Source organism: Capra hircus, chromosome 3 (assembly GCF_001704415.2).
Source record: "Capra hircus breed San Clemente chromosome 3, ASM170441v1, whole genome shotgun sequence".
Classification (NCBI taxonomy): domain Eukaryota; kingdom Metazoa; phylum Chordata; class Mammalia; order Artiodactyla; family Bovidae; genus Capra; species Capra hircus.
Genome location: NC_030810.1, coordinates 9060525 through 9076016, shown reverse-complemented (window position 1 = coordinate 9076016; position 15492 = coordinate 9060525). Strand labels below are relative to the sequence as shown.

Sequence of the window (15492 nt, the reverse complement as noted above, 5' to 3'; positions counted from 1 at the left end):
TGCTTTCTCTTCATTGTTGATATGATCATGTGATTTTTCTACTTTTGGCCTGTTAATATAGTGAATTGCTTTGGTTTTCAGAAATTGAACCAGCCTTGTGTCCTCGGAATTAAACCCCACTTGGTTACGGTGTATAATTATTTCCTGTGTTGCTGAATTCGCTTTGCTAATATTTTGTTAAGTCATTTTGTGTTTATATTCTGTGGGGTATTAGTCCTGAGCCTTTTTTATTTGTACTACCTTTGGTTTCGGTATTGGGGGGTAATATTTGCCTCATAAAATGAGTTTGGAAGTGCTCCTTCTTTCTTTTTTCTGGAAGACATTGTATAAAATTGGTGTTTAAGTTCTTTATGCATTTGGTAGAATTCTCTGTTGGAACCTTCTGGGTCTGGGTATTTCCTTTGGGGGAATTTTAAAATGACTAATTCAATTTCCTTTATAGCCATAGGGCTATTGAAATGATTTATTTCATGTTGAAAAGTTGTGGTAGTTTGTGCTTTTAAGGAACTGGTCCATTTCATCCAATTTGTCAATTGTATGTGTGTAATTTGTGGTATTTTCTTATTATCATTTTGATAACTATAGGCTCTGTTTTCCTCAACGTTTGCTAATGTGATAGATGAAAAATGAGGCTTTGGGACTGAGTTTCCTATTTTTTATATTATTTAGGTGGAGCATCTTTCTGTTTCTGTGTATATCCTTTGCTCTTTTTTTCCTTTCCTGTTTCTTTTTCATATTGATTTGTTAGTATTCTTTATAGATTATGAATACTAAACTAATTCCTGTCATATATATTATATGTAGTCTTCCAAATTTGCACTTCTTATGTTTTTTTTTACAGGTTTTGTTTTTGTTTTTGTTTTTTGCTTCACATGCATGCTTTGAATTTTCATGTAATTAAATCAATCAGTATTTTCCTTTAACACATATGAGGTTTCATGCTATATCCAGCAGTATTCAATCAATTTCAAGAGATAGAACCCAAATCAAACTAACTTGAACAAAAAAAAAAAAAAAAGAAGAAGAAGAAAGGAAAAGAAAAAAAGGGGAAAGAAAAGGAAGGAATAAAGAATGCTGGCTCGGGTAGAAGTGGGTCACTCTGCATGGCTGCGGGAAGTGTCTCCACGAGGCATCACAGGACTCTGTCCCTCTCCTCACTGGTCAGCTTCGTCTCCATCTGCATGAGACATCATTTTCTCTACAGCAGATAGTGTCTGTGTAATGACACACAGGACTGATGACAGTCTAATGATTTAGAACCCCCAGATAAAAGACACTTGAAGGCTGTATATCACATCCCATGGAAGGACTCAGAACGACTCTGCTTGGATTAGGTGTCCTCCTCCTCCTTCCCTATGCCTTGAGCCACTCCATAAAGATGAAGGGTTTGCTGTGATTGGTCATTTGCCCAGTTCTGTGGCTAGTGAGTGGGTAGGGTACCTGTCGGAACCCAGTGCAGTGACAGCTCTCTCAAAGAATGATGGGTGGGTGGAAGCCAAAGCAGCCCTCTAACCATACTCAGAAAGACCTTCCTCAGTAAGTAGATTAAACAGTAGTTTGTTTTCTTCTAATGTGTATGGCTTCATTATTTGACATATGAATATTTTGCCCTTATGAGAAAATGGGGGAGATAGAGACAGAAAGACAGGGGCAGGGATAGGGAGAGAATATGGGATGATGGAGAGCCTCTTTGCTGGGTGTTTGTATACCTGCAAAGAAGATGACCTTGAAACGTATTTGGCCTCCCATTTTAGTTTGGTGACTTTGCCTTCTCTTTTCCTTCAATGTATTGTGTTAACCTGAATCCTATAAGATTAGGATGGTGGGAAAGACAAGGGCTTCACCCTGCACAGGGCTTTTCACGGTGCGTGTTACAAACATCTGACTTAATTTGGTTGAACCCAATACCCATGCCCTTCAGGGGACATCTGGGTGTCCAGATAGTATAGCAATGGGAGGAACGGAGGTGAACCAGGGGGCACCACAAGCATCCCTTACTGCTTGAAAATGGAGGTAAAGCTGTACCTTGAATTCCTCCGTGAGTGTGTGCAGATGAGCCTGAGACAGGGAATAGAAGACAGAGGTGGACAGGAGCCTGGCCACCCCACCACCACCTTTGTGCACAATCTCATTGCCTGTGGGGGCCAACCTGTGTGGATGTCTGGAAGCAGACTTCTTTCCTAAAATGTGTCCTCAAGTGTTCAGTGAAGGCTCCATTGTTTTATCTTTTTAACGTTAAAAGACTCTTTCAAAGATGACTCTCTCATGCTGAAAGCATGTTATTTCAGATTCAACAATTCCTTTTGTTTCACCCCTGTTTCTTTTTCTTCACTTAACTAGTGGGGGGGAAATTACGCATTTTAATTTTAAAAGCATGTACAATATGATCCCATTTGTATGAAATTATTTCATTGAATATGATCTGAACTAAGGATCCTTCCATCTCTTTGTGTGTCAACTGTCAAGAATGATTATTTCTAGATTGCATTGGGCTTTTATTTTTTGCTTTCATCTTTTAAAAATAATAAGCACTTATCATTTCTATAAAAGCAGTAGACCTATTCCTTTTAAAGGATAAAGTCTATGGTAAGAAGGATCCACATTCTGCTACTTAGAGTTGGATATATTTTCCTCTGTATGTGAATAAATAAGTACTGTCTGTTGGTGATCATTCATTGTAAATTTGTGGCAAAGTCTACCCAGAGCCTCAGAGGACCCCAGCCAGGAAGGGAAGAGTCAGCGTCACTGAAGCAAACTTGGGTCTGGTGCCCACATGTAGTAATGCCGCTGACACCAGACTGTGGTTTATTGTAAGACACCAAGCAAGGAGCCCAGGCTGCTAGTGCTTAAAAAGCCCCAAACCCCCAAAGGCTTTCAGCAAAAGGCTTTTAAAGACAGGGTGATGGAGACGGGTTGTGAGTAAGTGATCAGTGAACATTCTTCTGATTGGTTGGTGGTGAGATCACTGGGAGTCAGCATCATCAAGCTTCTGTTTGCAATCAGTCTGGGGATCTATGTGCTGGGTAGGCTGCATACAGTTAACTTCTTCCACCTGGCGGGTGTTTCAGTATCTGCTAAAGAGCTCGAAGGACATGGCTCAGAATATTATTTTGGAGAAGGAAATGGCAACCCACTCCAGTATTCTTTCCTGGAGAATCCCAGGGACAGAGGGGCCTGGTGGGCTGCCGTCTCTGGGGTCGCACAGAGTCAGACACGACTGATGTGACTTAGCAGCAGCAGCAGAATATTCTTTATAGCCCTTGAGGAGGAACTGAAGGGCCTTGACTTTGTCTAATGGCTAAACTTTTGTTATTTTGTCTTGCTTGACTGTTTTCCTTTCTTTCTGCATTTTCTCGCTTCTCTAACTGAATTTACCCTTTGGAACTTTGGGAAGGCCTAGGAGGCTGCAGTTTATCTACAGATAAGATGCAGGCGGAGGGCATGGGTGGAGGGAGTCTGTTCTAGGAAGGCTACATAGGATCCTGTTTGGGTACATCAGGAGAAGAAACTGGAAGAGGAGAAAGAGAAGGGGCACAAATGAGGCAGACCTGCAGATTAGGGGTGGCCCATGGCTTGGGAGAGTAGGCCTCCATATTTCTGTGACTGGTCTCCAGCACTCTTGCTGGGAATTACTTTATCTTGGAACACCTTGCGTGTGCCTGGTGTTCAGCTTTCATATCCTTCCCTGTGCCTAGATCGGCATCATGCATCCAGCATGTACTCAATAAATGCGTCAGGGAAGTGCGGTTCCCGGGGGTTCATCCTCCCTCCAGCTCACCTCTTTGTCTTTCAGGCTCACAGGCTTTCAGCTGCCAGCCACCATCGTCAGTGCGGCCACCACGCTCTCTCTGCGCCTCATCAGTGACTATGCGGTCAGCGCACAGGGATTCCGCGCCAGCTATGAGGGTAGGTGTCTCGGCCTGGCCTATGGGAGCCTGGGGAGTGAGGTTCGAATAGCCACAGGCAGGGTTGCATGGTTCTCACCTGCCGAGAAGGGCTTCTTCAGATTCAAAGCTTGTGCCTGTCCTAAGGAGGCTGCTTACTAACCGGTAACTCAGTTACTTAAATTGCTCCTGCCGTGTTTCTAGGAAGCTGAGACTTGAAATCAGACCTGAGCTGCAATAGTTTATCTTGAGGGTCTGGTAACATCTGCTCTCTCCCCTTAACTGGGTTTTGTTGTGTTTCTAATTTTTTTAATTCTGTTTTCTCCTGGGCTTCACTGTATTACCAAATACCTCAACTTGGTTTTAGAAAGAAGGGAGATATAAACCCTAAGTAGAAAACATAAAAGAAGTAGCTTGAATTTTTTTTTTTTTTTGGCTCACTAGCTCTATATCATTCAGGGGAGAACAATCAATTTTTCTTTAATAGCAGAGATTAGGGTTTCTTGGTTTGAGTTATGCAAATAATTTCCATTTCTCTCAGCCTGTTTAACTATGGTGTTAGCATTCAAATTAACACTAATATCCTCAGATTATACACTATTATTATTATTAACTTTATTATATTAGTTCAGAAGGTGGTACATCGAGATCGCTGTCATTTCCCTGTGAAATTTACATCTCATTAATAGGTAATTATGCTGCTCTTGGCTAAGACCCACACTGCTATTTTGTGTTGAGATCATTAATAGGCATATTTTAAGACTGTTAATGATAATTAATAACAGTCATGACATAACACCCTAGTAAAGCATGCCGGTTATGCGAAGGCTTTCTTCCTCTTGCCTCTAAGAACTTAATAAGTGATGCTTTCTTGAATGGAATTATAGGAATATAGAAATAGATACCACCTTTGTCTTGGCTAGGAATACACGTCAGAAAGAGGGCAAATCCTACCTCCCTTGGCAAAATTCATGCCTGATGGTATTGGGTGGAGGGGACACCGTATGGTGCTTTAACTTAAGTGATTTAGAGCTGCTGAGAAGGAACCTGAGGAGGGGTATCAGTTATTTTTAACTAATGATACTAAAAAGGCTCCAGAGGAAGTTTCACATGCCTTTAACTGAGGGCTTCTGACATAACTCCAGATTGCTTTAACTGAGAGCTCCTGAAAAGACCTACCTGTCTTTAAAGTGAAGTGTCCTGGGATATCCCAATTTCTTTGAAACAAACACTCAGTTCCTCCCCAAAGCAAGACTGTGATCTTTGTTATCCTGGTTGTGTCCTCAGCCGGATCCTCTGGCCATTAACCCAAACTAAGTCTCTGTGAGTCTCAGTTATAACCTCTTGATGAAGAGAGACGTCTTCAGAAGCTTCGTCCACAGTCTTTCAGCTATGGGGAGGCTGGCGGGGCCTGAGGATGGTGCAGGGAAAGAGTCATGGACACTAGGGCTGGTTGCTGCAGGGATCCCAGGAGGGGCTGACGCATGAGGTGACCTGTGCGAGGCATCCTCCTTCAGCAGTGTTTGTGGATCTATGACGCCTGGACTTTCATGAGGTTTTAGGCAGAAAGGGTCCTATTGATCCCTGACCATACTACCTGCTCTGGGAAACAATGCCAAGAGCTTCTCCACCAGCCAGAGCCCTTTAAAAATCAGAGGTTCTATCCAGAAATTCATGGGAAGGTCTACAGGGGCATCAAAGGTGTGAAAACCCCTTATAATTAGAAGCCACATTCTGAAAATATAAGGGTATGTGCATTTTTTTTTTCTTAAAAGTGTCCGGAAGAGGGATCAGTAAACTATGGCCCACCTGGCTAAATCCAGCTTCTGGCTTGTCTTTGTAAAAAAAGTTTTATTAGAACTCAGCCAAGCCCTTTTGCTCTTGTTGTGTATGACTGTCTGTATGTACTACAACTCCAAACTTGAGTTATTGCCACAAAGACCACATGGCTTGGGAAATTGAAAATATTTACTATCTGGCCCTTTACAGAAAATGTTTGATGACCCCTAGTGTATGGGGTCATGCAGAGTCGGACACGACTGAAGCGACTTAGCAGCAGCAGTCTAGAACTGTGCTATCCTGTACAGTAGCCTTTAACCACATGCCACTTTCATATTTACACTGACAAAATTAAATAAAATTTAAAATTCCTTTTATCAGTTGCACCACCGTCCTCTCAAGTGTTGGGTAGCCATGTGTGGCTGTGGCTCCCATATTGGGCAATACAAGAACATTTGTATCACTGCAGAGAATGCTTCTGGATTCCTAGACAGGGCGAGCTGGACTTCCATCAGATTCACAAAGTGTCTGTGATTCAATGAGATTACACTTTAAGATAAAGTGGAGGCCAGCAGGTCCCTCCTCCCACCTGCCTGGCCTGGTGGGTAGCAGCCCAGACACATAAAGGATAAATGGTACAGAAGGAAGGGCCTGCCCTATCTCAGCTGCATAATGGTACTGTGTTATGCTGTGCTAGGTCACTTCAGCTGTGTCCAGCTCTTTGCGGTCCCATGAACTGTATGTACCCTGCCAGGCTCCTCTATCCATGGGGATTCTCCAGGCAAGGATGCTAGAGTGGGTTGCCATGCCCTCCTCCAGGGGATCTTCTGAACCCCAGGATTGAACCCTTATCTCCTGTGGCTCCTGCATTGCAGGCAGATTCTTAACCACTGAGCCAGCAGGGAAGCCCTTGCATAATGATACCAGATCGCTAAGTCACCGGCATTGAGAAGACAAAGCTTCCAGGTGAGGCCCGGGCAGACCCTGGACGATGCAAACAGGTTGCTGTGGTTGAGCGACTCTGCAGTCACCTGGGCAGGGTTTCCGCCAACTCCACGGTCTGTGTGGCTCTGTCTTTGTGCCCAGCAGAGTGACTTGCATGCAGGCGTCTGTGCTAACAGGAGAGGCAAGAGCAGGGAAGCCGAGGCTGTGGCTTGATCTCACTGATCTGGCTCGGGACTGACTGGACCACGGGGCAATTTGTGCATCCGGGAAGGTGTGAGTTGTGCTGAGTTTTGAGATATCCAAAGTGGAGGGGTCAGGAGGGCAGGTGGCAGAGACCAGCAGTGACAGCCACAGCTGGGGATGAACCACGTGACATGTTAAATCCACAGTGGTCAGAGGTCCACTCTATCACTGGACTTCTCAGCAAGACATAAGACAACCCCCTGTTTAGAGATTTGCTGATTAATACTAGCTGCTTGGCTCTGGAAGTGAGTAACTGGGTGATGCTGGGCAGATTTTTAAACTCTCTGAGCCTCGTTGGAGGGAGGGGGTGATCCAATGATCCAAAAGACATTGAAGATTTGGCTCTCTGGGGAAGAAGTGAGCCCTCCCTGCCACGCAGAGCCCCCTTAGTCATTTGTGCTAGACAACATGCAGGCAGACAGACTGGCTCTAGAGACCCCCTCGCCTCCCCAACATCAGCCCAGGCTGCCCCCAGCCCGGGCAGCCTCCTCACTTGCGCTCTTTTGGACATCGCTGGCCCTTTCTAAATGCCATCAGGGCCCCACTCTCGGTAGCTACCCTGGCTGACATCCCCGAAAGTCAGCTATCAAAAGCAGTCTCATCCTCCTCCACCCTCCTCGGGAGAGTGAAAAGTACAGATAAGGAACTGAACTGTTGCTAGGGATTTGGGAGAAAGGTGAAGTCAGGTGAAGGGTGTCAGCTCAGAGCTGCTGCCGCTTCAAAGAAAAGATCCAAAAGGCCAATCGTCAAAGCCCGAGATGACAGGAGATGCTTGATTCGTAATCCCCGGGGGCAAGAGTGTGGGCTGTGGCCGCGGACAGGAGGGGAGGGGATCAACTTGTGTTAAGCGCTGACTGTATGCCAGGCACTTTACATACATTATCTCATTTAATCCCCAAGACAGCCCCGTGGACAGACCTCACTATCTCCATCTTACAGATGTTGGAGCTGGGACTCGGGAGTTTTGTGTTCCGCTTAAGGCTACTTGATGACCAGGAGTTTTAAAGTAACTTCTCTGGCTCTAAAGACTATGCTCATCTCCTACACTGTACTCCCCACAAAACCCCTGAAGGAAAGCAGAGATGGGTGACTCTCTCTCATGGGCAGGTGGATTGGAACTAAGTCAGAAGCAGGGTGGACACAGGAAGCCTGCCTTGGATTCAGCTTCCTGCTGTCTGGCTTGGGTCATCTCAGAGAGGCAATAAAAGATATGTCCAGACTCAGCTAAAGTTTCAGATAAATTACAAGATGCCCAATTAATCTGTATTTTATATTATTCAAATTTTTTAAATTTTAAAAAACATTTCTTTAGCATAAGTATATCCCAGGTATTTCATGGGACATACTTTTTTTAAATTGGAGGATAATTGCTTTACAATATTGTGTTAATTTCTGCCGTACACCAACGTGAATCAACCATACGTATACATATTAATATGTCCCCTCCCTCTTGAATGTCCCTGCCACCTCCCATCCCATTCCACCCCTCTAAGCTGTCACAGAGCACCAGGTCATGGAACACAGTTATACTAAAAAAGCTACCTATTCTTTGTCTAAAATTCAAATTTAATAGAGTGTCCTGTATTAAAAAAAAATTTTTTTTGGCTGCATGGGGCCTTAGTTGTGGGCTGTGGTATCTTTTATTGTGGCGCTCGGGCTCGGGATCCTAGTTTCCTGACTGGGGATTGACCCCATGTCCCTCGCACTGCAAAAGTGAAGTCACTCAGTCGTGTCCGACTCTTTGTGACCCCGTGGACTGTAGCCTACCAGGCGCCTCCCTCCATGGGATTCTCCAGGCAAAAGTACTGGAGTGGGTTGCCATTTCCTTCTTCAGGGGATCTTCCCGATGAAGGGATCTCCCGCATTGCGGACAGACGCTCTAACCTCTGCGCCACGAGGGAACTCGGGTCTCCCGCCTTGCAGGCAGACACTCTAACCCCTGGGACACCAGGGAAGTCCCAGTGTCCGGTATTTTTATCTGCTGTCTGGCAGCCTCATTCCCAGCACTGACCCCCAGGAGTTCTAACCCCACTCATCTCCTCCCCCTCCCTCCTCTTCCTGCCCAGACCTGCCCACGTCCCCGTCTGCCCAGCACGGCTGCCCCATTGCTGCAGAGGATGTAGCTTCCCTTCCTCCCTTGTGAGTGAGCATTTGACAGCTCTCTGCACCTCCACGCGTGTGTGCACAGATGCGGATCCGTGTGCACTTGGGGTTACACTGTGTGTGTAGTTCTGTAGTCTGGTTAATGAGGCTGACACTTTTCTGCGTTAATAAAATAGCCCTGCTTTGTTCTTTCTAATGAATATCAGTGAAGGAGCCATTGTGGTTTGCCTATACCCCAGGTATTTAACCAGTCATCTTCTGGGGACATTTAAGTGAAGAACATCCTTGTACATACAACTTAAACCCTCATCTAATTACCTTAGGATAAATTCTTCAAAGTGCAGTTGCCGGGTCAAAGAGTGTGTCGATCTTCTGTTTTAATGCATAATCCCATGGTATCTGTAGGAAGATCTTACCAGGATGTAAGAGGGCCCATCCCTGCTCTTTACCTACGTTGCACGTTGGGGAGTTTTAAGTTAGTTCCATTGATTAAAATAGGTGTGATGAGATCACATTTGTGGTTATAATTTGCGCCTCTCTGATGATAGGGAAGGTTGAGCACCTGTCATCACTTTCCGGCCTTTTGTAGATCATTTTGTAAATTGCCTGTCCCTGTCTCTGCCTACTTTTCTATTCGGGTGTTAGTATTTTTTTCTTCTCCTTTTTGTAAGTGGTTTTGCATATTAAGACTATGAGTTTTATGAGTTTCCTTTTGATGGGCAGCAGTTTTAATTTTTATGTCACCAATTTTTAAATGTTTAATTTCTCTTTGATGCTCTACCTTTGGTGTTCTGCTTAGAAAGGCCCTTTCCATGCCAACAGCAGCTGAATCGTCATTTAGACATTCCTCCAATTCTCTCAGCATTTAATTTTTCCATTTTACTTCTAAGTCCCTCTGGAATTCAGCTGTGTTTTTCTTGGCTTCAGGGAGTCTGTCTCTGATTCTCCAATGTTCTCTGTGTCCTTCTGTCTGCCTTTCAACGTGTGGAAGCCTCTTGCTTCCCTGGTGTGCCTCCCTCCTGCCCAGTCCCCGGGGTGTCTCTCCCTGACACTTCTAGTCTTACTGCCCTTTAGACGTTGCTTCTCCCAGCTGAGCCCGTGGAATTCACACCTTTCCCACATATGACTCTCAGAGATGTAGGGGATTGCTTCTGTCTCTCACAGGCTGATCAACAGACAGACAAGAGTTATAAGCAGATCAAAATGTCAATTAGAGTCTCTGCAGGTTTTGATGCTTAATCCTGATGGCGCCTTTGGCATTTTAGCAGCATCATTCATAAGCAGTCACTCTGACACTTTGGTGCAAGACGGCCCATCTCTGACCACTGGTTCCCAGTCTGTTAGATCAATTTAATCATCTGCATCTAAAAAGAGGTATTTCTGTTTTGTTAAATCTATCATCTTGGGTTCTCCCTCTCAAAAATACAAGAGGCTTCCTTAAAAATCAAAATCACTTATTATCCTCACATGGAATCTAGGAGGAAGAGGAACACTTATTTTTGCAAATTCCCTGGTTGCCATAAGGGAGAGGCTGAATAATACAGTGATTAAGACTTCAGGTTCTGAGTTCCAGCGTTATCTGGAATCAAACCCCATGTCAGCCACTCACTTGTTGTGTGACCTTGGGCAAGTTATTTCATTTATTTGAGCTCATTGCCTCTGTAAAATCAGCATAAAGAGATTACTTCATAAAGTGGTGAAGATTAAAAAGAAAATACACAAATCACATAATGTGCTCAGCACAGGGACTGGCAGATTGTCAGTGTTTGATAAATATCAGCTACTGAGTGAAGCCACCCTCTCCCTAACCTCACTGGACTGAGATTGTTTTGGGAGATGCTCACTCTATAGGTCACAGTCCCAGCCCCACCCCAGTGCCCTGACCCTGTGTTTGCATAAAATCCTCAACCCAGTTGTTCATGGTGTGCCTGGGCTGAGGAACAGACCTTGGCTTCTGTGGGGAGGAGCAGAGATGCCTCCGTATCCGTGAGTTCCAGCGCTGCTGGAGAAACCGCCCACCTCACAGGGGTGAGGTTGCGGGCCCTGTCCCCTGGAGAATTGGAGCTCACAGGGCCAATGCCAGCAACCTAGTCTTTCCATGGCCTCTTCTCCTGGTGTCAGAGATGTTGGCTTTAGGGCTCATGATGCTAATGACTCATCCACCAGACCTGAGACTTTGGGGAGCATGGACCTGAAAGTTGTGACTGTCTCCAAACACACACACACACACACACACACAAAACACTTTCCCATATATTTTTCATATAATTCAGATGCCCTGAAGCCCATCTGTGAACCATTGGTTCACTTGAAAAACAGCCCAGAGAGGCTGGCATAACACATGAAGTGGATGGTAGAGATTCTTTCATTCTGCTGATGCATACTGAGCTGATGCATATTGAGCTGATGCATATCGAGCTGACGCATATAGAGTGGTGCTGTGTGCGATGCCCAGTGTTTCAGCTAAGCACCATCCTCACTGTCACGATTCACCCCTGCCACCCCTACCCACCCGCACAAAGGGAAGCGAACAGGGAGGAGCTCAATTTAGTGCCGCTTCTTGGTGAGTTTTGCTCCCAGGGCAAGCCTGTTATGTCACCTCTGCCTGCCTTGCAGGCAGATTCTTTGCCATATGAGTCACCAAGGAAGGCCCATAAGGACCACAGCATCATGGAACAGGGTCAAACAGACACATCCGCGAGGGACAGATGGATAGAAATGGAGCGCCCTGTTGTTGCGCTACCAAGAGAGGCAGGTTGGGACAGAGTGTGCTTTCCTGGCTTTTGGAGGGGGAGTGGAGTGGAGGTGATCATGTCACTTTGCACACCAGGAAATTGAGGTCCAGAAAAAAGGACCCTTCCTGGTTTTATACACTCCTGTAATTAGACCTGCTGATTCCCCTCTCCTGGCCTTTCCGACAATTTCCTCATTTTGAAAGAGTTCCCCAATTTGGGGGCATTCTGCAGGCATCTCAAAATTGGGCTAATGGAAGCTATTTGACCATATACATACATACACTGAATATGCAATTTGTACCATTTGGGCCATCGGTTGAGGGGAGGTGGTGAATATCCATTTCCTCTGCCCGGGAGGGGATGGTGTGTGTGCTTCCTGAGTGAATTTGCTCCATTTCCAAGGGCTCTGCCTTGGGAGTTGGAGAACATTCCTTTTAATCAATACAGTGGAGTAGCAAATTAATACACAGAGATGTGACATTTGAGACAAATTGGGCAGCACTTCTCCGTAAGTGGGGAGTCAGGATGAATTTCATATCACGTCCTCAATAATCCCACAAACAGTTCATCATGCACAGTGATATTTTACCCCTTTGGGGAAGGATATTAACATGGCTTGAAGATGACATCATACCAGATTCTAGTGCCCTGACCCTTCTTGTGTCAAGGTGTCGGAAGACAGGTTGATGAAGGAGAAGATGGTTTTCAGGTGGCCGGATGGCTCGCGGGGGACAGATGCGCCCACTTTACTTCCCTGGCCCTGTCCACTCATTCATTCTTTCAACAAATGTTTCCTGTTCACTTGCTCTCTGCCAGGTTTTAAAGTAGACTTTGAGGAATATGGGTGAATAATAAGTGGCCCTCATCTTCAAGGAGCTCTGAGACCTACAGTGAGTAAGAGCAGAGGAAGGGAATCCAGGAAGAGGTAGCTTCAACCCTGGCCAGCTCCGACACCTGTGCATCTCCCAACCTCCCTGAGCTGGTTTCTGGCAAAAGAGAAATTGCAGCATCCACTTCAGTGATTTGTAATGAGGGCCAAAGGAGTTGTAAGTCAATAGGAGAAAAACAAATATTGTATATTAATGTATAAATGTGGAATCTAGAAAAATGGTAGAGATGAACTTGTTTGAAAGACAGAAATAAAGATGCAGATGTAGAGATCAAGCATATGGACACTAAGGGGAGAAAGAAAGGGTGGAATGAGTTGGGAGGCTGGGATCGATATATGTGTGTGTGTGTGTGCGCGTGTGTGTGTGTAGATATACACAGGTATGTGTATGTATGTATACAGACACTAATATGCATGTGTCTGTGCTCCGTCATGCAGCAGTGTTTGACTCTTTGTGACCCCATGGACTGTACTCCAGCAGGCTCCTCTGTCTAGGAAATTTTCCCGGGCAGGAATACTGGAGTGGGTTGCCACTGTCTACTCCAGAGGATCTTCCTGACCCAGGGATTGAACCTGCATCTCCTGCATTGGCAGGTGGATTCTTTACCACTGAGTCACCTGAGAAGCTCATACACTTATATATGTATATAAATAACTAATGAGAACCTGATGTATAGTACAGGGAACTCTCCTTAACGCTCTGTAGTGACCTAAATGGTAAGGAAATACAAAAAAGCGGGGCTGTATATATACACATAGCTGACTCACTTTGCTGTGCAGCAGAAACTAACACAACATTATGAAGCAACCATACCCTGGGAAAAGGAAAGCTTAATGGCTGGAAAGTGTTCAGTACCGTCTCTAGTCAAGAAACATGCATTCCTTGACCAAGTGGAGAACACTGCTCTCACGCCTGGTTGGCTGTTTGGGTCTCAAGTCTGCGTCCTGCTGTGTCCCTGTTGTGTGACCTTGGATGAGGTCTGAGCCCCTCAGCTCCCCCCTATGGGACATGGGATCATTCTCTCTTCCTTTCAAGGAGGGAGTGAACATTTGTGGTAAGGTACAGAAAGTACCCAGCATGACATTTGGCACACAGTAGGTGCTGCATCAAAGGACTCTCTTATAATAGGGCCTGATGTGTTTCGTAGGGATGAAAAAAAAATTATTTCCTGTGACAAAATCTTTTGTCAAGCTTTGTGGATCTCCAAGAGCAAGGAATGTCTCCTATTTCTTTTTTATTTCTTCTGTCACTGCAAAGCCTTAGTCTGGGGCTTGGCACGCAGTAGGGATGCTGCAATACTAGCCACTGCTTGCCTGTCCTAACCTGAGTTTCTGTGAGTCCATATCAGGCTTTTGTGCAAACTAGCACAACTGGCCACCCTGAGGGGTCATCTGCGTGTACAGCTTAGTGGGTGGACTAGAGGCTGAGTTTCAGTTCCCATCGCCCCTCTGCCTGGGCACCCTTTGGCAGTACTCAACCTGAGTAGTTGCACATGGCGCCCTTACTCCAAGGCTCTCCTCTTAGGAGTCTACAGTTACCTGCTGTGCAACAGCAGATTCAAAGAGTCATTAGAGGCAGGGTTCAAGGATCTCAGGGAGCTTTCACTTAAAATGCTCTAATTACTTCCCAGATGGAGTGCAAACTCCTTACCTGGCCCTTAAAACCTGGCATCAGCTGCACCTCCATCCCCTTCCTCCTCCAGCCACACTAGCTTTGTTGGTCTTCAGATACACCATGCTCCGTCTCCCCACCCATCCTCCAGACATGCTGAGTCCCTCTACTGAGCCTTCCCCACCCACCCAGCCACTGTTCTCTGCCTCTTTGTTTCCTTCTAGTCTGTTTAAACCAAATCCAGAGACTGCCCCTGGTGCATAATACTCCCTTACTTTCCTTCCTAGCTCCCATGCATCTCCTCCAATCACCAGTGTCCTTGTGTATTTCCTTTCCCGTGTGTGCCTTCTTCCCTCTGGTGTATGTTCCTTGACAGTAGAGAGAACTGAGACAAAAGCTCAGGGTCTAGAGGAAATATCCACTCTCGGCTCAGCCAGTTAGGAGCTAGTGTGGGGCTTTGAGCAGGTCACTTAACCTCCTCTGACCTCCACTGTCATAGGGATAATAATAATAGTAATCCCTACTCTGTTGGATCATTGCCCGGAACAAATGAGACAACACATGTCAAGGGTTCCTAACGGTGCCTGGTGTGGGATAAACACTGAGAAGGCAGACGTGTGATCACTGTTCACAGCTGCACCTAGCCCAGGATTTGACGTCTGGTAGATGCTCAGTAAATAATGATGGAATAAATGAGTGGATAGGGGTCATTTCACCCAATGTAACAGAAGGAGATTTGCTTAAGGTACCCTGGACTGTCAGGAAGATCCCCTGAGGTAGGAAATGGCAACCCACTCCAGTATTCTTGCCTGGAAAATTCCATGGACAGAGGAGCCTGGCAGGCTACAGTCCACGGGGTCGGAAAGAGTTGAGCATGACTGAACATTCACACCATCCATCCATTCACCTGGGACTGTGTTCCATCGAATTCAAGATGTCTTCAGTAAAAGATTCCGTGTTGTTGTATGTACCACTCAAAAAGAAAAAAAAATGCTCCCGACTGAAGTATGACATGCCATTGATTTTAAGATACATCCTAATTTAAAAGATATTAAAACATGGAAAATTGTGCTCCCTGGAATTGATGAAGGATGATAATGGCTTAATTGCTTTTGACCACCCTTCACCCCATTTGGGGTGGACTCATCACTCTGACCTCTGCTCTGACCCACAGTTCTCCAACCATCAGGCTCCTCCTTTTCAGCATTCAGGTGATGGCTCTCGCTGGACATGTGATCACCTCTTAATTCATTCTCTCAGCTCCAAGTCTCATTACTTCTCAATTTTCTGCATTGAACTCTA

The 15492-nt window shown here is 45.5% G+C and overlaps 1 protein-coding gene across 1 annotated transcript in view; it reads left to right on the top strand.

The window, feature by feature from the left end:
- The window catches only part of CSMD2 (CUB and Sushi multiple domains 2), a 616901-nt gene that overhangs the window by 59064 nt on the left and 542345 nt on the right, over positions 1–15492 (top strand). Inside the window, exon 3 of the mRNA XM_018046480.1 lies at positions 3794–3906. Within this exon, the coding sequence (XP_017901969.1) occupies positions 3794–3906 (113 nt within the window). The remainder of the gene's footprint in view (positions 1–3793; positions 3907–15492) is intronic.